This window comes from Chiloscyllium plagiosum, chromosome 6 (genome assembly GCF_004010195.1).
Source record: "Chiloscyllium plagiosum isolate BGI_BamShark_2017 chromosome 6, ASM401019v2, whole genome shotgun sequence".
Lineage (NCBI taxonomy): Eukaryota > Metazoa > Chordata > Chondrichthyes > Orectolobiformes > Hemiscylliidae > Chiloscyllium > Chiloscyllium plagiosum.
Genome location: NC_057715.1, coordinates 74,686,176 through 74,711,394, shown reverse-complemented (window position 1 = coordinate 74,711,394; position 25,219 = coordinate 74,686,176). Strand labels below are relative to the sequence as shown.

General features: G+C 38.3%; 1 protein-coding gene across 2 annotated transcripts in view; it reads right to left on the bottom strand.

The window, feature by feature from the left end:
• The window catches only part of ddx10 (DEAD (Asp-Glu-Ala-Asp) box polypeptide 10), a 246,547-nt gene that overhangs the window by 171,812 nt on the left and 49,516 nt on the right, over positions 1–25,219 (bottom strand). For both annotated transcript variants that reach the window (XM_043691861.1, XM_043691863.1), the window contains 5 exons: positions 18,416–18,536; positions 14,524–14,713; positions 8,234–8,360; positions 7,051–7,213; positions 3,960–4,044 (listed from right to left, as the gene is read on the bottom strand). In XM_043691861.1, coding sequence (XP_043547796.1) covers positions 3,960–4,044; positions 7,051–7,213; positions 8,234–8,360; positions 14,524–14,713; positions 18,416–18,536 — 686 coding nt within the window. The remainder of the gene's footprint in view (positions 1–3,959; positions 4,045–7,050; positions 7,214–8,233; positions 8,361–14,523; positions 14,714–18,415; positions 18,537–25,219) is intronic.

The following is a 25,219-nucleotide window of genomic DNA, read 5'->3' as shown; positions in this document are numbered from 1 at the left end:
TCACTGAAAAGATCTAGGACGCCATTCAGTTCAAGAGCAATTAGAAGTCAGCAACAAATGCTGGTCAGCTACTCTCACTTTCCATGAAGGAATAATAATAAAAAATTATTAAAATTCACTTGCAGGATGTGGGCATCACTGGCTAAGGCAACAGTCATTGCCCATCTCCAAGTTGCTCAGAGAGTCAACCACATTACTGTGGGTCTGGAGTCACAAATAGGCCAAACCAAGTAAGGACAGGAGTTTCCTTCCATAAAGGGGCATCAGTGAACTAGGTAGGTTTTCTTGAAAATCGACAATGGTTTCATTCGACTTTTAATTCCAAGTTTTTATTGAATTCAAACTCCATCATCTGCTACAATTTATTTAGAAAATATTTATCTGTGAAATTAAACTTTGAAGCACACATTTTCACGTTAAAAAATTAGATCTGTTTTGCATTCTATTCAATTTTTACATGAAAATTTTCAACTATTAGATACAATGGTCTTCTTGCAAACTTTTCTACACCATTCCTTTCAGATACATCCTTTTTTCAGGTACAACACTCTTATTTTTTCAATATTGTACCTAACTAATTTTTTTATGCCTAGTGTCAAAACAGTATTCCAATAAAGGAAGAAATTCCTCCCAGATTAGTTACCAAATACATTCAAAAATTACAACTTGCAAATACTATGGAGATATGTCTTACTCTGTTGATTTGTTAGAATTTCAGCTACAGTTTGCTCTGCTACAAAGCAACAGTCATGTTCCTCTGCAATCTCTCACTATAGAAAATCGCACTGTAGAAGATTGCAAATAAAAATAACACTATATCTGTTTAGTAGGAGGTTTGCTTTATCCAAACAATATCCACAATTTGTCAAGCATGTTACAGCCAATGCGTGCTGATGAAACACACGTTATGGCAGAAGGACCTGTACTCTTCCTATCCGGAAATATCAAAGTTTAGTGACATGCATCACTAAAATAAAACTTGTGCTTATTCACCATGCAGAAGTATGCTATTTCATACACAGCAAGTTGGGTGAATAGACAATGACTTATGCAAATCAGTAATTTGTTCATTACAGTAGAACCCCCCCCCCCATCAGCAAATTCAGTTTCTGCAGTTTCTGTTATCTGCGGTTTACCGCAGCCGGAAAATATTATGTGGAATGTTCCAAAAATAATTCCAGGGAGCTGTCAGGGAGGTAACTTTCCCATTTAAATGATAGGGTTCACTACTATCTACAGTTTCGGACATCCTCAGTGGACCTTTGAACATATCACCCACGAACATGGGGGGCCTGGATTTTGTATTCAGCATTTGACACAGACACTACACAGAGAAAGCTGACTGTGCAATGATTGGGAACACACTTTTAAGGCAAGAGAACAGGGGAATGGGACAAAAACTATATTGATACAGTAATTGGTAAATGACCTGAAAATCACTAAAATGGTGGAGGTGACAAAAAAATGATCAATGATTTCAAAACGAAATTACGATTACACTTGAAAGAAATAAACCTGCAGGCCAAAGTGGGGGTGGAGTTGACAAATGAAGTAGACTGGACCTCTTTATAAACAGTGGCACGGCTTCCAAATGACAATGGATCTACGACTCTACAATAACTTCTGCAACTCCCATTATGACATTCTCCCAGGGTTCAAAACATTTGTGAATTATTACATGCTGGATACTCAAACTGTATTTAAAAATGGCAGGTCTGCTGCATGTCTTGAAAATTACGCAAGTGTACAGTGGAATTTGTGAATTAAGTGTGATCAAAATTCACTTTATTTTCTCTAATGTATATTCAAAGTATAACATCTTGAAAATGATTCAAAAATATGTTTAACGATTTAAACCACATTTCAAAAATCTATGACTCAAGAATCACAATAGTAATAAATGACAGAACAGGCTGAACAAGCCACGTGGCCTACTCTTTCTATTTCTTTAGTTCTTTATATTCTTAAAGTAACAATTTTACTTTTAAGATATAAAATTATTAAGCCGCTACTAGCTGATGACTCACAATGATTTTCTTCTCTGGTTTGAAGTGGTCATTTCATGATTCATCATGTAATTGTTTTTACTTTGATACAATGGTTTGTGCAGCTTTAAAGTACTGTGGCTATTTAATTCAAGCTTTACTGTCATACTTGCCATTCTATCAAATGCATGATTAAATTATAACCTTATTACTCGTACCCAACCTCCATAATCTTCTAAGTATTTAACATCAAATTCAGGTTTCTTTTTGCAATAAATTTAATCTTCAAGCACTTTGATACAATTATGGAAATTTCCCTTAGGCCAGCAAATAAAACAGCAAATGATTAGCTGCATTAAACCTGGTGGCTCTGGCAATATTTATTTAGTGTTTTGACAAGCTTAAGAGCTGAAGCATATGAATGGAGCTGACTATTTAATAAAAAGGAGCGAGCTTTCTGCTCTTGCTTCTCAGTTACTGTCTTTTCGTTCCAATCAGGATTTTTAAGTACCACTGTTCTGGCAGTTCATCATTTCAGTTTTTTTAAAAGGTACTTATGGTAGCTGAAGAGAGTTTAGAAAATAACAAGGATCACACGAATCACTTAACTTTTCCTATTGTGTGATCTTTGATTTTAACTGGCTCTTTAAATCACTTGATTAAATGTGTTTGCAGTAATATATTCTCTCATTTCTTTTCGTCACAGGATTTTGGGTTCACTTCCATGTTCTGAAACTTAGAAACTTCAAAGAGCAAAACTAAACTGTATTTTCAACAACATTTGAGAGTTTAGTGGAGATGGCAGTCGACTCCTTTAATCTTTCAATTCAGAAAGTACTGAATGAATTTACTCCAGCAGTTTCCAAAGAAGAGAAATCAGTTGCAGCCAAATAAATTTACTTATCTGTGTCGGATGTTACTGTGAATGGTGTGCAGTTTGACTTGGTAGCTATTTAAAATGAAAACAACTTTTAAAAGAAAAGTCTGAATGAAAATGCACATTAAAAGACAATTCAAGAGGGATCAAATGATTGTGTTTGGAATTCCCTGTACCATGTCCAATTTTTCAGATTAAATGTGGCTGTTACACCTTACAATTTTCAATTTACTTCAGCAATGCAAATTTAACGCTTACATTGTCAACTTTAGTGCCCATTATATCTACCCACAGAATCTAACATTTTATGTATGTTTTAGAGTTAGAGTTAATGAGCTAAATTAAGTGGAGAAGAAACAGGTCAGCCTTTCCTTAATTAATCAAACCTGTAAGGCATGGAAAATGTAGGGGAGTGGCACCAGGTGAACTGTCCTTGCAGAGCGCTGGCACAGAAACAATTGGTTGAATGGCCTCCTTCTGTATTACAAGACCTCAGAGTCTATAAAAACTCCTCATTGGGTTATAGAATGGAAATTAATTGAACCAGGTTGAGCAGATGTAATTTGGTCTCAAAGAACATATTTTGTTTATTTAAAAACTTCAAGTTTGAAATTATAAAATTGTAACCAAGAAATTAAGTAAAGTTTACCTGTTCAATAAATTTTAAAAAACTAAATTAAGTTTTGGAAGTAATGTCTAAACTAAATACTAAAACCTTAAACATTAACATCCTCATTCTAATTAATACAAGTTAATTTTCAGCAGGCTTACTTTCATTGCATAGTTCATAACCAGGAAGTTCTGTTCATTCACACTATTTTTGGTTCCTTTTGCTACTCTAGATAGTAATACATAATGCTGGAAATACGAAAACCATTCAAATTTGCAATATAAATAAACATTCATTACATCGAAAAGAAATTAATTTTTCCAGTTAGCAAAGAGAAAATGTAGGATCCTTTAAAAATAAATTGGACACTTTGATCCATAATTTTCCAGTTAACATTCAACACATCCACTCAAGCAACCCATACAATAAGAATTCACCAGAGAATGATAAGATATTTTGATATGCATAGTTGCACATTATCACATACCTGGCTGTCCTCCCTACTCTATGAATGTAAGTATTAGCATCCTCTGGACAATCCAACTGAAGAACCCAATTCACAGCAGGGAAATCTGGAAAGAAAAATAGTCAACTCAAACAGCTTCATAAATAATCCATCCAGACATATATTTCAGTTATGCAAAGTGAAGCCATTATTAGAAAGCTTAAAACATTCTCAACACTCTTATCACAAGCATACAGTTCCAGAGTTTTCAGTCACAAGTGAAGGAACTGCATTTGCTTTTCATTCAACTGTCAGCTATCCAGAGAATTTACACAGACTTTTAAGCATAGACTTCCTGTCATCAGGCATCTAATCCAGCAGTTCACCCTCTGCAGGATACTTGCGAGTGGGGCAAGAAACAATGAGGCTCCTCAAACACTTAGGCTGAGCGACCTCACAGAGAAATGCAAGTCTAAACCAAGAAGTATAAATTAGAAGCAGAAAAGGGAATAAAGACTGGTAAAGAAAGCAGGAATTAACAGAGATAAAAACACAATGAAACTGAAACAAAACAAAAAACTTCTGCTGGGAAATCTGCAAAAAAATTTTAAAAATTAAATTCTGAACATGAGACAATACACAGGTTCAGGTATCCTTTATGCATGCACCTGAAAATTTTTGAAAACCGAAAAGCTGAAAGTTTTTTCAGAAATGGACCTGAGCAGACCTGTAGACATGCTGATTTTGGGTCTGAACAGGCCTAAGTGGACTTAGCGAGTTTGGAGAAGATTTGTAGCTCAAGTTGAGGTTCTCTATGTAGTTTTGCTCGCTGAGCTGGAAGGTTCACTTCCAGACGTTTTGTCACCCTACTATGTAACCTCTTCAGTGGGCCTCCAGGCGAAGCACCGTACATGATTCCTGCTTTCTATTTACAGGGGAACCTCAATTATCCGAATACCAATTATCTGAAATCAGATTATCCCAAGGAGAGGTCCCGATAGAAACATGACATCAGACGTGTTTTCAACAGTGATTGCGTCTTTTGTTTACAGTGATTAAACAGACACAGTCTCCAAATGACTAACCTCCTGCCCTCTCTCCCCACACTTTCCCTGGAGTTCTACAGAGGGGTGTACCCTAACCACCCCCCTCCCCGCTTCCCAGGAATAATCTCTCCAACATTGTCCTGTGCAGGGCAAACATGGAACCAGTCAAGAATTTGCAGTAAAAGGTTGTGCGTGGCTGTGGCTGTGTCTGTGCAGTATTTGGAGGCATACCTCACAAAAGGCAGCAGCAGCAGCCTTGTTGTTGGTGTCCAATCCAGTGTTGGACCGGGCTTGATGGTTGGGGTGGGGGGTGGGAAAGCAGGGTTTGACCAGGTTGGGGGTGGGGCCTTGCGCACTGTGCTGCTGCAGTCTCCTGAATAGGGAGCAGTCTTTAGAACTCCGAGCCCCAAAGGAAAGGCATTTCATCGATTTTCCGAATAACCAATTATCCGAATGAAAAAGTGCCCGCCCATTACATTCGGATAATCGAGTTTCCACTGTATATGTTTGGGTTTCTTTGGGTTGGTGATGTCATTTGCTGTGGTGACGTTATTTTCGGTGATGTCATTTCCTGTTCTCTTTTCTCAGGGGGTGTTAGATGCAGTCTAACTCGATGAGTTTGTTGATAGAATCCAACCGGAACTCTATCAACAAACACAGACTTAGACTGCATCTACCACCCCCTGAGAAAAAGAACAGGAAATGACATCACCACAGGAAATGGCATCACCAACCCAAAGAAACACAAACATATAAATACAAAGCAGGAATCATGTACAGTGCTTCACCTGGAGGCCCATTGAAGATGTTACCTATTGGGTGACGAAACATCTGGAAATGAACCTTCCAGCTCAGCGAGCAAACCTACATCCAGGCATAAGTGGACCCGAAAAGCTTGCAGTTTAACCCCAGAAGCCTGAACTCAATATGTCTACAGGTCTATTCAGGTTCATTTGGGTTATGTGTAAAGAAAACTTCACTTTTAAGCCTGTTGCAGCCAACCAAAGTATTTTTCCAAAAGGCACGAATAAACCCGAACACACCTACGTGATAAGTGTAGTAACAAATTGCATAAAGAATAGTAAATGCAGAGAAAATGAAAAAAAAATGTTTATGAAAAACCTGATGGAATCAGAAAAGATAATGTGAATCCAGTCTCAAACAGACGAGGGTACAACAAACTCAAGAGTTAAATGAATACTTTGTTTTTGGTTGAGAGATCATTAGTAAAAAGGTTTTAGAGGGTAAGGTAAGTGATTTCAAAATACAAAAATATCCTTTACCTCTAAATGTCCATCATAAAGTTTTTGGATAAAGAATTCCTAAGCTGTACTTCGAAAATAATCCATCTATCACCTTCAGGTTTACTCATTTAATCTATTTCTGTCTATTTGTGGACCTCTCAGCTTACATTCTCACCTAGCTCTATATTATTCACAACCTTAAGAGCACTGCCGTCTCATTGTCCAAGTTGTTAACATAGATGGTAAACACTTGAGACCCCAGCAGTCATTGTCATTTAGGAATCATGACCAGGAAACTCCATCTCTGCAGCTGTTTCTTTTAGAACTCAGGGATCAGATCTCTCGGATCAAACCTAATGGTTTGTCAGATTTAGGCCATCAAGTTTCTCAAACACTTTTACTCTGCTGTGATCTTTTCCAGTTCTGTACTTGCCGATGTAATCAAATAAATTAAATCAACACTCAAATCAGGGTCACAAAGTTTAGTGCATTACCAAAACATGTCAATCATAGGAAATTCACTATAATCCAGCCAACTAGGGGTAAAATAATCTCGGATGAAAACATCAGCGTTTTACAGATAACAAGCAGAAGCACAAAAGCTGTTCCATTTTGGTTATCATGGTGTGAACAGGAGAACTGGGAAGGAGGAGATTATTGGAGGGGTTAAAGTAGAAGAGAAATTGAATACATGCATGAACAAACACAAGGGAGAAAATAATTTGAGTGAACAGTATTGAGAATACAATATTGGGAATTATAAAAACTAGCCTTTCAAAAGCCCAACAGCTAAGAAAGAAACTTCAATCAAAGACTGAAATTGTCTTATGCTTTTATTCATACCCAGTCCTCGAGCAGCAATATCTGTTGCAAATAATAAAGCAGCTTTTTTTCTGCAAAAGTCATTGTAGACCTCAACTCGTTTCATCTGCTGTTGCTTGCCGTAAAGAGCAAGAATTGGAATACCAGGGCGTAGACGACAAAATACATGGAATAGATACTGGACCTAATATATAGAAAAAGAGTGGATGACTCAATAAATTGTCAAATCCCAAAGCACTACTATTAGAAAATGTTAATTCTGATTTGCATTTTGTGAACTGAAAGCTGAAAAATACAAATTTTTTAAAATTTCAATGTAAGGATAGCAGGCGGGCTCCTATCAAACAACATTTAAATAACTCAGGCCAACAGTTAAACAAATATATCCTTCACCCCCAAACATGACTATATCCATGCTTGCAATGTGTTGCATTTCTTCAAACCAATCACTCAATGCAGTAAACTGCACAATCCTAAACAATTCTAACACATGAATGTTTGGTGCTTTATTTTAATTAAAAAGTCAAACTATGCAAACATGCAGCTTCAAGCTTCACATTATTCAAACAATAAACCAACTCTAATTCTTACCCCATTTAAATTCAGAACTACAAAAATCTCTTTAAACAGAAAATGTCAAAAACATATAAGTAAAAACAACCCTGACTAAATGTCCATGACAAAGGCAACTTCCTCTAGAAGACATTTTATAATAGATTAAATTTCTTTTAATTACACGGGAATTTCAGAATTTTAAACCAGCATTTTGGAATTATATTCCTCAGTTGGTTTCGGTTTCTGTGAAAACTAAATCCTCTAGTCACAGATATGCAGTGATTTGTGAAGCAGTCAGCTAGCTTTTTCAATTGTTCATGCATAGGCCTAGAAAACCTACACCAAGACTACTTGCATTTTCCCTGTGGTCAACTTTTTTTCTGGCCAAGGCTGCCAGCCAGTTCAGCTCATGTGCAACAGCTCCATACAGGCTTTCAGTCTTTCCAGGAAAAGCAAATGGGAGATTGTAGATATGTTGAAAAACTGGCAGAGGATATTTGTTGTCGGTGTGTGCTCAGGGATCAGGGACTGCTCGCAAAGAGGTTACCATACTGAAGTATCTCTCAGTTACGTTGCAGCACTGTGGGTAATGGGGAAGTCAGAAAATGGGTACTCAGAAATAATTTGGTATTTTGATATCAGCACCCACCTCTTTACAACTTGAAAAAAAGACAATTATCTTCTTATTCAGGTGACTCTTCACAAAGGAGAACAACATGTTAATTTTCTGGTGCAACTCACAGACTACATAATTCTGTTCCAGTGTTCCAGGGGTGCTGCAAAGGAAAATACTTTTTAATGGCTTTGTAGAGAAAATAAAGTATGAAGCAGGAACTCAACAGTCGATAGCTTTTATATAAAAAAATAATTGACTGACAGAGCAAAAAGACATCCTTTATTCCTTTTTAGTCTACATGCCCTCTTTTGCCCAGTTTGAGATGTTTTTCAATCAAGACACAATTCCAGGTCACAATTTGCTCATTTCTGATCTTTTACTCCATTGTGTCTACTGATACTGTAAATGGATGCAAAGCGTCACAATTGGTAGAATGGTTAGCAAGGTTCAATCACATGGGTTTCAGGGGAAGCTAGCCAATTGGATCTAAAATTGGCTTGAAGGTAGGAGACAGAGGTTGCCTGTGGAGGTATTTTTTTTTTAACCAGAGGCCTGTGACCAGCGGCATGCCGCAAAGATCAGTGCTGGGTTCACTGCTTTTTGTCATTTATATAAATGATTTGGATGAGAATATAGGGAGGTATAGTTAGTAAATTTGCAGATGACACCAAAATTGGTGTGTTGGGGGCAGTCAAGATTATGTCAGAATACAATCTGATCTTGATCAGATGGACCAGTGGGCCGAGGAGTGGTAGATTGAGTTTAATTTAGATAGATGTCAGATGTTGCATTTTGGTAAAGCAAATCCGCAAGGACTAATCCAGTCAATGGTACGGCCCTGGGCAGTGGTGCTGAACGAAGAGGCCGGGGGTGCAGGTGTGTAGTTCCTTAAAAGTGGAGTCACAGGTAGACAGGGTGGTGAAGGAGGCGTTTGGTATGCTTGCCTTCTTATATCACAAGTGAGTATAGGAATTGGGAGGTCATGTTATGGCTGTACAGGACATTGGTGAGGCCACTTTTGAAATACTGCATTCAATTCTGGTCACCCTTCTATACGAAGGATGTTGTTAAACTTGAGAAGGTGTAGAAAAGACTGATTAGGCTGGGCTATTTTCCCTAGAGCAGAGACTGAGGGCTGACTTCATAGAGATTTATAAAATCATGAGGGGCATGGATAGGGTGAATAGCCAAGGTCTTTCTCCTAGGGTGAGGGAGTACAAAACTAGAGGACATAGGTTTAAGATGAGAGGGGAAATTTTAAAAAGGGCCTGAGGGGTAACTTCTTCATGCAGAGGGTGGTGCATGTCTGGAATGAGTTGCCAGAGAGTGTGGTGGTGAGTATTATTACAACATTTAAAAAGCATCTGGATGGTATATGAATAAGAAGGGTTTAGAAAGATACATGCCAAATGCCAGCAAATGGGACGAGGTCAGATTGGGATGTCTGTTCAGTGTAGATGAGTTGGACCAAAAGGTCTGTTTCCATTCTGTATGACTCTGTGACTAAATCTATAACTTATCTATAACTATCAATTTTTGAGTAAGCGAACAATCTGGCTTAAAACATTACACGCATCTAAACAATAATCTTGCCCAGCAGATGACTCACTTAAAGGAAGTTAATAATTTTGCAAAAGGTGCACACATGACATGACATCTATGACATACAAAATCATTGCAAAATCATTTATCTAAATAATCATCTGCTTTGCATCAGTCATTTGATGTATTTTGTTTTATTAAATAATATCCCAAAATACATTTGTTATTTGAATCTTATTTAACTCTATTCTCCTTGTTTGAACATAGAAAAATACAGCGCAGTACAGGCCCTTTGGCCCTCGATGTTGCGCCGATCCAAGCCCACCTAACCTACACTAGCCCACTATCCTCCATATGCCTATCCAATGCCCGTTTAAATGCCCATAAAGAGGGAGAGTCCACCACTGCTACTGGCAGGGCATTCCATGAACTCACAACTCGCTGAGTAAAGAATCTACCCCTAACATCTGTCCTATGCCTACCACCCCTTAATTTAAAGCTATGCCCCCTCGTAATAGCTGACTCCATATGTGGAAAACAGTATATATATTTTAGGTTGGTGACTTTCTTAAGAACTGAAAGAAGTTAGAAACGTAATTGCTAATAATGAGATTCTGAGCCAGGAAAAGGTGGGTGGAAAAGAATAATGGGAAAGGCCTGTGAAAGGGCAAGAATGATTAAATGATTAGAAGAATGATAGTGCAAGATAATAGCAGGTGGTCATGGCAGAAATGGAGTGCTGTAATTTCAGAGGGCAATAGATTGGTTAGGAGTTGTTGAGTAGAGAAATTGAAGCAGCAATTCCATTCCAGTGACTCCCAATGCAAAGATCTAGAAAAGATATGAGGCCAGATCATGGAGCCCATAAACAGAAATGCGACATATACAATCATGAATTTGAATAGAAGTAAGATATAATTCTACTTCCTTTGCTTATAACTTTGGCTATTATTTGTTCCTTGAAAAAAATGGTACAAATTCCTACAAGGGAATGCAATCAAATGGAATTTGACCTGTTTAGTTACCTTATAACATCAGTTCTGCTCACAATTCATGCTGTTAAGGAGGTATCTCTAAAGACAATCTTTATTCTTGAAATCATTATTAAAATTTTGAACTCATGATTTCATGCAGTTTATATGTTGTTCACAGGAATGATACAACAAGTAGAGTGTTACTCTCCGACCACTGTGCCTGATGTACTGCAGTGTTAGGTCACGATGTCCCAGTTATAACATTTTCCCCTCTCTCTCTCTATAATCATGAAATATAAAACCATAATGTCAAGAGATGACTGAAATGCCAAAAGTGGTACTGATATTTATTTTCTTACTGGATTTAGTATGCCACCAAGCACCCTTCCACCAAACTTCAGAAGGTCAGCAAACTGTCATAAATAACAAGGTCAACTTGTGTGGGGTCATTGAAAACAGGTCACATGCACAGAACACTGTAAACTCTTCTTACAGCCTTAAATTACAACCATGCATTGATGGCACGAAAGCACCAAATGTGTTCTAAACCAGCAAGCCAGTTAATGAAGGATAAAACTGGAACTAAAGTTTACTTGTATTGCACATATTTACAGAATTAAACAGTACAAGCACACACCCCTCACATAACCATACTAAAATTTCCTTCAATGTCTCTTAACGTATGCTTAAACATATGCTCTTAAATATGTTCCCCATCTGCATACAAGTAATCAGCATTCATGTGATATAAACAGAAGTTTTATTTCTCTTTAAATAAAAAAAAGCGTTAATATACACAACTATCATCGTAAAAAAGTGAAAGCAAAATAACTTCTATATTCTATGCAGAGAATTTCATTATGAGACACCATTCTTCTAAGCACCCTAATAGCTTCCTCGTATGAGCATTTCATTTTGTAAAACAATTGGACTTTTGAAAACATATGTCAATCATTGAGTTTTTTAGATTTCATTTCCATTCAGATTTGTTCTAAGCCATCAAGGTCATAATGCTTAGCATTTTCCATACAGTGCTCATTATCTCACAATAAAAATTAACCATATAACATATATTATGTTATGGTCAAATTTTAGCTGTCAACTTTTATTTGCTCATAATCACTATATTTGTATGTGGGGTTGTGTCTATTTTATTATCCCCAACATGGTTGACTTGATGTTGATAACCCAGCAGCAAGATTTTGCATATTTAAAAATGAAGAAGGTTAATTTATTTCCCATTCACTTGTCCTGGAGGCATAACAAAAATGTGTTGACTCATCCACTTGACTCACCAACACTATTAAACACACAAAATTAGATACAGATTAAGATAAAGCTGTTATAATTAAAAATGGGATTTAACTCAGCCTCTATTTCTGTGCAGATCTTGTTTCTTAATTGATGTTTTGATTGCAGTGAAGATCTTGAGAAACAAATGTCTCTGTGGCTGCAAAAGTTATTGTAGTTGATCTGCCCCAAGGGTAGATTTCTCAAGTGAACTTGAAGGTGAAGCAATGCCATACCTCCCCCTCTTTTACCCCCACCTCTCACCCTACTACAACATTTAAATCCTGGAACCTGCAATCCTGTCCCTGTTCTACCCATGTCTCCATAATAGCCACAACATCGAAATCCCAGGTACCAACCCACGCTGCAAGTTCACCTACCTTATTTCGTATACTTCTTGCATTGAAGTATACACACTTCAAGCCACTTTCCTGTTTACAGGCACCCTCCTTTGAGATTGATGCCATGTTCCTAACCTCCCTACACTCCAGGTCCTGCACCCTAAAGCTACAGTCTAGGTTCCCATGCCCCTGCAGGAGTGAGTTTAAACTCTCCCCAAGAGCACTAGTTAAACTCTCCCCAAGAGCACTAGTAAACCTCCCCCCAAGGATACTGGTGCTCCTCAGGTTCAGGTGTAGACCATCCTGTTTATAGAGGTCCCACCTTCCCTAGAAAGAACCCCAGTTATCCAGATACCGGAATCCCTCCCTCCTGCACCATCCCTGTAGCCACGCATTTAACTGTTCTCTCTCCCTATTCCTCGACTCTCTATCACTAAATTTGCTTAATCTTTAGTTTGAGCTCACTTAGCAGAGCAGTCTTGTCAAAAGATTGTAGGTTTATCTACGTCATGAACTGCAGCAGTTCAAGGCAACAGCTCACCACCACCTCCTCCAGGGCACTTAAGAGATGAACAATAAATGTTAGCCTTGTCAGCTAGCTCACAACATTGCAAGAATAAAAAAAGTCTGTCCATCGTGTTAAGCATCAACCTTGCACAGCATGAGAACACATTTTTACTTACTTTCACATGTTTTCACACTCAACCATCCATTCAGGTATACAAAAGAAAGGTATGTTTTGAAATTCATATCTTTTAAGCCAAGATTAATACTTAAGTTTCACATGTCATAAACCTGAATAAATATTTGCAGAATAAACTATTAAGACATAAGAAGGTCTGCAAATTCAAAAAGCAACCCATTAAAACATTGTTCCCTTTATATTAGGGGTCATCATAAAACTGAGATACGACTTCAGAATTTTGTTATGGAGGGCAAGGTAACAGAAACTGATTACTGAGGGAAGAGGTTAATCTCTGCCATTTGTTTATCACTTAAAATCAATAACTGGAAAAATCATGAGGCTGTCATTAGACCAACTGTTTAATAGATCAGAGCCTCATGTGACACAGCCCCACCATGAATGAGACAATTAAACGTGGCATGGCCAAACAAAGCATTTGGGAGAAAAGGTGGCAATCTCAACACAATCATGAACTTATGCAACAAGGAAATATGCAACAAGCATGCAAAGGTAAATAAACCCAATTAAGGTTCATTCTTCACAATGCAAAGCAATCCTTTGAGATACCATTAGCTTTTACAGAAAATGATCTCTTCAGCATCTACTCTTCAATAATCCCCAAAATAATTCACAAACAATTGCCAAAGCCAGAAAGGCTAAAACACATCTTTGTTAGTAGTGAATATGGCATTCAAATGGTACTAACTCCATCTACAATAAAATGGCCAGCTGAAGAATGAGACTGATGTGCAGATATTGTACAACAACGAGACATATTCAGAGATCCGAGTGTCACATTCATGGCATGCTTTTATGATTCAGTAGTTGGTGAGCGGGTGTGCAATAAACAGGCTGTTTTGAATAGGAATTAACTAATTACAGAATAATTAATGTACCTGTAACAAGTTTTAACCTCTAGAAAGGTAACAACAAATTCAATGTAATTGAAATTGATGGTTTTCTGCAATCTACATTTCGTTGAATTCAACACTGACTTTCACCATTTCAGAAATGTATTTGACCTACTCTGTTGCCCCGGCACAACTGGATTCAACACTACTCACTCAACAGCAAATAAAATAAACCAATACGCACAGTGACAGACAGCACCAAATCTGCATAAACAGACAGCAAGAAAGATACGAAGGGAAAGGGATAGAACAAAATCAAAATGAGACAGAAGGGGAAAAGACAAAGAGCAAAAATTAAAGCCCAAGAAACAGGATAGGGGATGATACATATGTGTACTGGATTTTTTTTCCTGTAAAATGACCTTCAATTCCATTAAAATTGGAATTATATTGTACTTAAAAAACACAAACAAACAATACAGCATTAAAACATATGCCTGAAGCAGGAGGCAAGTTGTGAATATTTACAGGACACTCCACATAAACATGCACTAGACAAAATTTCTTAAGGGAAAAAAAAGTCTGGAGGATCTGTTACAAGTTTGCAGCGTTATTATTAAGCAAAATATTAAGAACCTACCTGAATTTAGCATTTTCATGAACCCATACATACTCTGGGTCTTTCAGACTCAGTCGTGCCAAGTCCTTAACAGATTTAGTTTGAGTTGCCGAAAAAAGCAAAGTCTGACGTTTCTTCGGGAGGTTTTCCACAATGGCATTCATCGTTTCGGAAAACCCCATGTCCAAAATTCTATCAGCTTCATCCAAGACTGCAACAAAAAAAAACAAAAACCGTGTTCCACTGAAGACAAATAATTAAGGACACTACTCCAATCAGTGCATTTTCACCTCTAAACCTTTACACATTACTACATCAATCATTACAAATTCTATTGTACTCTAGCAACTGACAGATACAAGCAAACATATTCAAATACAGACAAGGTTTCTAGCAATTTATACAATGGAACCTGTATACAACTGACCCCACTTATGAAGTTCAACTTTCCCTTTAACAGTTGCAGTGGCATTGACTCAGAAAATTAAAAAAAAAGTGTCTTTCTTCCAGAGAGTAATAAGGCCACAGTAAATGGGTTCATCAACATCAAAAGGTCAAGGCTAGATTGGCCACATACATTACAAATGTTAGCAAATACACAATCTCCCTCACCAGCTATTCCAATCACTAGGCTGTGGTTCTGGGTGTGTCACTCCTAGCCTCCCAACTGAAGCTAATCCAAAACCCTACTCAGGCTACAGGTTTTTGGTACAATCATCCCACAGCAATGTGCGTGTTATGCAGATACCTAATTTACTTTAATTCAGTGTTGGGTCACTTGATACTTTCAGATAAAATCTCCAACACGTCACACTGTGAAATCAAAAAGCTCAATTTCCACACTTCACACAAGAACCAGCTTTCAATACTGTACAGAAATGTCAAAGTGTATTAACTTTGTGCGCACTCCATGTCACAATTCATAGAGAAGGTCCTTCATTTGAGCAACTTCCCTGGTCGGGCAAGATACTTCAGGCTATAACAACTTTTCTTCAGCACCTTCAGAGTCTTCAGCAGGTATTAAACATTTCAGGTACAGAAACTCAAAACATCTTAGAACCTTTTTCTTCACACCAACTATGAAATCTGTTGTTTAACTTATTTTCCTTCATACTACAAGAATACTCCTGTGAAATTCTTTCATTGAGTCTTCCTTTTTTCAGTAGAAGTCCTTGCTTACCTTTTTTCTCAAAAACATTATTCACAGAATGTGGTGGTATTGGCTAGGCCAGCATTCACTGCTTATACCTAATTGCCCGGCAGCGATTAAAAGTCAACTACATTGCTGTGGGTCTGGAGTTACATATAGGCCAGGCCGGATAAAGCTATTAATATACCAGAAGAGTTTTTCTCCAACAATTGGCAACAATTTTCTGGTCATCATTAGGCTCTTAATTACAGATTTTATTGAATTCAAATTCCATGTGCCATGTTGGAATTCTAACCTAGCTCCCCAGATTATTATCTAGGTCAATGGATTAATAGTCTAGTGGCAATACCCATCACATCCTCTGCAGAGAACTGCACCATCCTCTGCGGTTTGCAGTTTCTGGCCTACTCTTGAACAAGTCAGAGAACTTCATTCTAAATCATGTCAACCTCCATGTTTCTGGGCATCATTATTTACAGCCTAATAATGTTGAGATGCCATTCAATGGCTTCAATTACCACATGATGAATTCTTAATATCAAACGCATTGTGGAAAACAGAGAGAAGGCTAAGGATTTTGCCACAAATGCAGGGAGTTGAAGAAAATAAATCACCCAGTCAATTTTACACATTTTTTAGAAGTCAAATAAAAGGCAATTTAAAATGCAACAAAGACAAAACCCAGAAAGCAACAGGCCAAGAAAAAAATTTGACTTCAAGCAGAAGAAAACTTGAATATTTATAGCTGATTACTATTTACTAACACCATTGAAATTTGGTGGTAAAAGTTGTTAGCTGGCCTTAAATGGTATTTGACTGATTCAGTTACCTCATAGTGGTCATTTGATAATTGGATAATATTTGCTAAATAATTCCAAGTATGTCAAGAATTACACTGACAATTTAAATTTGTCACTTGGGTTTGCAGGGTGGCACATTTATTAGAAGTTACAGATATGAATATACAGGCTCTGTTTTTCACAGGAAAAAAGAACATGCACACACACTTGCCTGCTTCAATGAAAACCATTGTTGGCTATTAATTCTTCAGGGCAGTACCTCAACCAGAATCAAACTGCTTTGTTTTAATCTAAATAAAGCTTAACAGTTAACTGTCAATCATCAAACTAGTATATTCAATGCTCTGTCAATTCAGAGTCCACTTGTCAACCAATCAACATAGTGTTCCTAAACAGCAAAAAAAATGTTGTTCCCCTTTACATTAGTTTTCTTGCGAATTATCCTGATGAGCGCAAGAAAAGCTTCAACAAAATGTTTATTTTGTTCAGCAATACTCAGGTTGTGTGCTACCAAACAAAAACTAGTATTAAGATCAACATTTTTACACAATGCCAATTAAAGTTTTCAATACACATTACTGCCCTTGATATAATTCCCTTAAAGCAAAAATTTACAGTGTGATATAACTGAAATTATACATTGAAAAATTGATTGTCTGTTAAGCCTTTCATCTGTTAGTGATAGTTTCACTTCTTTCATGTGTAAATCACAAAACCTTTTTTTAAAAAGGTTGCATTCTCAGGTTAGCTGTGAACAATGGTGATAGCTAGACAATATGTTGAAGGTGTTAGCCCCCTGTGTTCTCTGTCTATGCCATGATGTTTAAATTGATTCTAATCCAAAACAGGAGATAACGGAGTTTTACATGAATTCATGCAGTTTTTGAGCAAAGTACAATGTAACCCTGCAAGTACAAATTCACCCCACAAAATATGTGTGCACATGTGGGTCTTTGTGTATGTGTGTCTGTCTGTCTGAGTTGGGGTTGAGAGGAGTGTGAGAAAGCGTATATGTGAGTGCAGAGTGTCTTAAGTCTGTGAGGGGGTGCGTGTGTGGGTGGGTGTGGGTGGGTGTGGGTGGGAGTATCTGTGTGTGTGTGTAATGCAATGGTGGTCACCTGTAATGTGACATGAACCCAAGGTCCCGGTTGAGGCCCTCCCTATGGGTACTGAACTTAGCTATCAGCCTCTGCTCGGCCACTTTTCACTGCTGCCTGTCCCGAAGTCCACCTTGGAGGATGGTCCCCGAAGGTCAGAGGTCAGACCTTCGGGTGACCATCAACTGTCACATTACAGGTGACCACCATTGCACTACACACACACACACTCCCACATGCACCCCCTCACAGACTTAAGACACTCTGCACTCACTATACACACACAAAAAAATGCTTTCTCACACTCACAACCCCCAACCTAGACAGACAGACAGACACACAAACACACAGACAAAGACCCATATGCACACATATATGTTGTATGGCTGAATTTGTACTTGCAGGGTTACATTGTACTTTGCTCAAAACTGCATGAATTCATGTAAAACTCCATTATCTCACTTGTTAGGTTAGAATCAATCTAAACATCATGGCATAGACAGAGAACACAGGGAGCTAACACCTTCAACATTGTCAAGCTATCACCATTATTAACAGCTAACCTGAGAATGCAACTTTTTTAAAAAAAGGTTTAATGATTTACACATGAAAGAAGTGAAACTATCACTAATAGATGAAAGGCTTAACAGACAATCAATTTTTCAATATATAATTTCAGTTAGATCACACTGTAAATTTTTGCTATAAATTCTGTGTTAGGATTGAGCCCTTCACTACCACCTGATGAAGGAGTGTCGCTCCGAAAGCTAGTGCTTCCAATTAAACCTGTTGGACTATAACCTGGTGTTGTGATTTTTAACTTTGTACACCGCAGTCCAACACCGGCATCTCCAAATCGCACATACCAAGCATTTGTAGATCAGACGCATGAAAGTACATGGTTTCATCCATGTGCTGCAGAAGACGACCAGGAGTGCAGATGACAATATTGGTACGATGGATCCTCTCTGCCTCTGTTTTCAGATCCTATTGTAAGTAAAAAAGTATGCATTTAACATCTCAAATTTTAAAATAAAATTTGTATTAGGCAACAGAAACAGATGAGAAAATAGAAGACTACAATATGCCCTAATTGTTAACAAAGGCCCTTTCAAAATCGGCAGTAGGATTCTGCATATTCACTAGATCCAATATCATACACATAGTCTAAGCTAACATTAAAAAGATGTTTTTGAAAATTCAAACCAGATGGGAAAATGTATCGCATATATACTTACCAATGTGAAAGATTGGTAACAAAGGAAAAATGTGGAACAACAGAAGTAATGAGGGCTAAACAGTGATGCTGAAGTACAAAGATGTGACAAATAACAGTTCTGAAATATGTCAAGTTCTCCCATAAACACAAAGTGAAAAAGAATGAGGGCAAAGGAAGATGCCAGAGATGGTACAATAGTTCGTGGTTCAAATCCACTGGAACTTTTCAGAATCAGGGAAACTTTGGAAAATTGCAACTGATGCATCCAATATTGTTACAGCCACCTTTTTAAACACCCCAAGATTCAGGTCATCAAACCAGAGGATCTGTCAGCCATTAGCCCATGAATGAAACCTATGAGTGAGTTAGTTTTGTTTTAATATTTTTCATTTGACGTTCTATGAATTATTTCTGCCATTGAAACTTAACACGACTGTAGTATCTTTACATTATGTGATGTGATCTACATCGCTACTGGCATCACTATAAACCTTCATATTTGCCTATTAACCCATTAGTCTACATCACCTGAACTAGCCTAGTCACTGTCTTTACACAATGCCTGCATCACATTACATCTTCCCCCAAATTCTCTGCCTCAGAGATAAACGTTATGGCTATTTCACAAATCTCTTCAATCTTCTTCACAGGCCCTTTGGAAGTGACCATAAGCTATTGTAGCCAGCTGCACTTCTTTCACAATCAAATCAATCAGAGTGTATCTTTGCTACAATATTGACAATGACATAGCAGACTGGTTTCAGTTTTCATTCTTTCTGGATTTGGATTCTAACTGATGGTGCATCTGCTGCTAATACTGTTGCTAGGGCTGGCTTGTAAGGAGCTGGAATAGCTGACGAGATAAGCGTTTCTTTTACTTTTTCAAAGGACCTTCACTGATGATTGTTCAACACCATGCTTGATCCTATCTGAGCAATTGTTACAAGATTTAATCAAAATTTGACCACATTGTTGACCATGCATTTGAAAGCCTACAGTTCCATGATGTCTCTAGGTGATGGCTTGGTCTTTTGCAAATCTGCTACAATGTCTGTTACATGAACAACATGTCCTAATATGCAATTTTGAGAAGATTTGTAGCTCAGGTTGAGGTTGAGCTTCAACCTGAGCTACAAAATCTTCTCAAAAATCGCAAACACCTATGGACAAAACATGTTAAAATTACCCTGAAGATGGGAAACCAATGCCATCTCAGAGTGCCACCTGAAAACAACGGTACTTCCTGTACGAATGCCTCAGGAATGCTAGTCTGTATGTCCAGTGTTCCAGGTAGTGAGGTTGAGTCTGAGGGGGACCGCTGGTTTGTGTACTACCAAAATGTCTCAAGTACAAACCATTGCTCTACGCCCCACAAGCCAAAAGAATAGCAGAACAGAACAGCTACAGAAAGTTGCGAGAAACAATTAACAACGCCCACGACTGACTCTACAAATACAATCAGGAAATTTCGCGCCAAAAAAACTTCATACACCAGCTCGACAGACCATGAATGTACAGGCATATGCTGAGGGGTGACCTTATAGAGGTTTACAAAATTATGAGGGGCATGGATAAGGTAAATAGACAAAGTATTTTCCCTGGGGTCGGGGAGTCCAGAACTAGAGGGCATAGGTTTAGGGTGAGAGGGGAAAGATATAAAGGAGACCTAAGGGGCAACCTTTTCACGCAGAGGGTGGTACGTGTATGGAATAAGCTGCCAGAGGATGTGGTGGAGGCTGGTACAATTGCAACATTTAAGAGGCATTTGGATGGGTACATGAATAGGAAGGGTTTGGAGGGATATGGGCCGAGTGCTGGCAGGTGAGACTAGATTGGGTTGGGGTACTTGGTCGGCATGGACGGGTTGGACCAAAGGGTCTGTTTCGATGCTGTACATCTCTGACTCTAAACAACAGCAAAATAAAATGAAAAAACTATCCTGACAGGAAAAACTGGACAAGCTCACACTAAACAACAACACAGATAACGCAGAGGCTTGGATTAAAAACCTATCAGACTAACCACTAACAGACATGGAAAAGGCCAACGTAGTAAGAGGGATGAACTATAACTAGAGAGAGGTGTGGACAAAAAAGGACTTACTAGCAGCATTAGAATCAACTCTGAAAGACAACAGATTCACAGAAGAAACCCAGCAGACCATCGGACAGACAGGTGCACCAACACTAAGCAGGGAGAAAGAAGGGAACACCCTCAACACACAGAAAAGTAAAGCCCTAGAAGGACTCAGAAAAGATAGAAACATTGTATTTTCTACTTGCAGACAAAGGATGCATGACCATCATCCTAAACAGAACACAGTACATTGAAAAGGCAAACTCACAGATACAGATACAGGTGGCAACAGACCTGACCGCACAAGTACAAAACTGTGTCATAGCCACACTGAAAAATCTTCATAAATCAGAACAAGTTAACAAGACAGATCTCCAAAAAACAAAACCAGATGGATCCAATACATCCCACTTCTACAAACCACCTGAAGTACACAAACCAGCGGTCCCCCTCAGACTCAACCTCACTACCTGGAACACTGGACATACAGACTAGCAAAGGAACTCCACTGAAAACTGAAATACCTTGAAGACTCATGCCACTCCATCCACTCTACCCATGAATTCCTGAACACCAAAGACACCAAAATAGAAGAGGACGAAATAATGGTCTCCTTTGACGTAACAGCTCTATTCATATCAATTAACATCAGCCTGGCCAAAAACAACACTGACCGCACTACTAGACAAACCAAGAGCACAAACACCAGACAGCACCAACTTCAGCAGCAAGGACAACATACTCAAACTAGTAGACCTGTGCCTCACTGCTAGCTTCACGTACCAGAAGACGTACAAACAAATCAACAGAACACCCATGGGATCACCAATATTCGGCTTCTTAGCAGAAACAGTAATGCAGAGACTCGAACGAACAGCCTTCCCCACAATCTAACCCAAACTTTGGGTCTGCTATGTGCGTGACACCTTTGTCACCGCAAAATGGAACAAATTAGAGGAAACCTACAACATCAACAATATTCTTACTGGCATAAAATTCCCAAAAGAGAACAACAGATTCTCTTTCTTAGCTGTCACAGTGGAACCAACAGTTAATGCAGAACTGCAGACCAGTGTCCACAGGAAACCAACACACATTCATTATACTTAACTATAGAAGCAACCATCCCAACACCCACAAACGGAGCTGCATTAGGACATTATTTAAAAGGACCACAACACACAGCAGCACCCAGGAACTACAAGCAAGAGAAGAAACATACCTACACTGCAAGGAGAACGGATACGCAATAAACACAGTCCACCAATTCCTAAACAACAAATCCAAACAAGTAGACACAAAGTGCCCAGAAACAAAGATGTGCAGGCCAGGTGAATTGGCCATGCTAAATTGCCCGTAGTGTTAGGTAAGGGGTAAATGTAGGGGTATGGGTGGGTTGCGCTTCGGCGGGTCGGTGTGGACTTGTTGGGCCGAAGGGCCTGTTTCCACACTGTAATATAATCTAATGTAATCTAATCTAATCTAGCCACACAACCATACATCAAAAGACATCTGAAATGACTACTAGACTACTCTGATCGTTTGACATCATGACAGCCCATAAATCTACCAATGCACTGACACAGCTACTGATGGACCTAAAAGAACCCTATACCAACAACCAGCAAAACGAACGTCAATTACAAAATAACCTCCAAGAACTGTAACTAACACTACATCAGACAGATAGGCAGAACACTAGCCACCAGGATACACAAACACCAAAAGACAACCCACTAACACTAATATTCTTACATATAGACAAAGACAGCCACCACTTCGACTGGGCAACACATCCATCATAGGACAGACTAAACAGAGACACTCACAGGAATTCCTAGAGGCCTGGCATTCAAACCAATAAACATATGGACCCAGTTTGCCAATCTCTGAGAAAAAGCAACAGAAATGATGTCACCCATCTTAAGAGACCAAGAAACATAAATAGAAAGCAGGACATAACACTAGCACTTCACTGGAAGCTCACTGATGTTACCTAGCATGTTGACAAACTTCTGAAAACAAACCTTCCAGTTCAATAAGCAAACTTACAACCATGTCCCAATATGGCTGAGAATTCACATTTTTCATTCAAATTAATGGGGAAAAAAAGTTTCCAGTACATTTCTTAGCTTTTTGTTATGTTGTTCAGTTATACTTGAGACATGCATTAGAATAGCAGAAAGCCCTATTGAATCCCTCCAAGATGTCTATCATTGTCCTTTATAAGCTCAGGTGTAGAAGTAAAGCTGGAAGGCAAACTATTAAACTGACATCTTCCAAATAGTGAGATGGATATCATAAGCAGGAAGGTTTCTGGGTGCCATGGAAGCTGTCAGAAACCACTGTTAGTTTCAGGTTTGCTGAAAATGGCGTCCTTCGCTAGCTTTGTATCCAATTAATTCCATTGGGTGCATATCTCTCTCTACGCTTTACTTTATTGCCCAAGATCCACACAAATTCTTAGTGAGTTTTAATCTGATACCATGCCAATTTGCTTGTTTGACCACTGGTGAAATCGCTCCTTGCTAAAGCATCGCCTTAATTTTCAAAACTGGATACAGGACTTTTCTAGATGAAAAGAGGCAGATTAGCCTGTTCTCTGTTTCCAGTGCTTTTTGTGAGTTGCAGTTAACTTCTCTAAGTTAATGGGCAACTTTGGGAATTCAGCTCCAAATACATTGTGATTTTGAACCACTTGTAATGTCTTACTGACTGCTCACTTTTGATACTGTAGTCTTCTAGACAACAGTCCTTTTACTTGGATTCCTGCCACTTCTGGGAATTGAATGGTGGACGGCTGGACTCCTTTTTTTTGATTCAGCCATTCTATTGCATCAAAGAGAACTGACAACCTGCTCCAGTGTCAAGTTTAAATTCTGTTTTGTTACAATGTGCCTCTATGCCTTCAACACCTCTCTTTTCTGTCTCCGGGAAATGCGCTATTTCATTGCTGTCTGACACTTCACTTTTTTGAATATCACTTATTCTTATGGGATTTTCCTTCTGTTTTGGGATCAAAGTAGATTTATTACAACAAGCTGTTTTAAAATGGTCAGTTTGTCAGAAGGGTACACCATATTTTCTGCAGGTCTATCTCCATTCTAATGCTCTTCGAGACATAGCTACAAAACAGCTTAATGGCATTAGCCACACACACTTTCCTGGCCTCAGCTTTGGTGCATTTTCACTTTTGTGCCTGACACAATGTACTCCCTTGAATGTCTTTTCTCTATGAAGCCTCTCCATTGCCTCAAATAAAAATAAAATTCAGATTTTCCTGCTAATTGCACTACTTTTTCTAAAATCAAATGTTCCCTGAGTTGCAAGACATTTGATAGAGTTTCTTACAAAATTTTGGCCACAGTTCAATCTCTAATCAAATCATCTTTTAAAGGTCCCATATTCAGTTACCTATGGAAAAATATCGGTGACTGATAAATGAATCCATGTTCTCTCCAGGTTTTTGATTCCAATAATTACATTTTTCTCCCTATGCAATCATATTTTGTTGTAGCCTCTAAACAGGTATGTAAAGCTTTGATGATCTCATCGTAAATGGTGATTTCTCTTTCACTACCTTCTTTGCTAATGGTTGAAAGATTCTGATAGCTGAGAGACTGTTCCATGGATTCCTCTCAATGGAGATGACTTTCCATATTGCTTTGTTGACAATTATTGTGCTGAGGTCTGCTTCTCAGTCACCGGGCTGCTCTTGATTTTTGCAGTGCTCTGTCTTACTGCTGGATTATAGTCCTCCCACTGCCCTGTACAGTTGCTGGGTCCTTCACTCAATTTCATATGTTATCTTGTTAGAGAGTCATTGAGTGCTCTACATTACTGAAGAGAGGTTATTGGAGTCTATAGCCTTTTAAAGATTACTCTTTATTCAACATTCTGTGAACAATTTCCATTCTGTCTGCTGAGTCTGTCTACCACATGGCATTAGAGGTTCTTCATTATGTGATCTCTTACATCATTACAGACATAGCTGACCAATTACATGCTTCAGTAAAAATTTGGCAACTTCAATGCAGGTCACACAGTCAGGATCTCAACTATTTACAATCTATGTTGATGACGTGGATGAAGAGACAAGGTTTATTATAGCCAAATTCGCTAACAATAAAAAAAAAGATTGACAAGCAAGTGTGCGGAAGACACAATGGTCCACAAATGGATATGGACAGGCTAAGTGAGTGGGCAAAAATTTGGCAGATGGAAGACAAGATGGGAAAATGACAGGTCACCCACTTTGACAGGAAGACGACAAAAGCAGATTATGGCTTCAGCCACAAAGTTTTTAAAATTCTGACAACTTTCTTTGTAAGAAAAATGAGAGGTACAATTCAAACATAAAAATTTTAAGGTAATA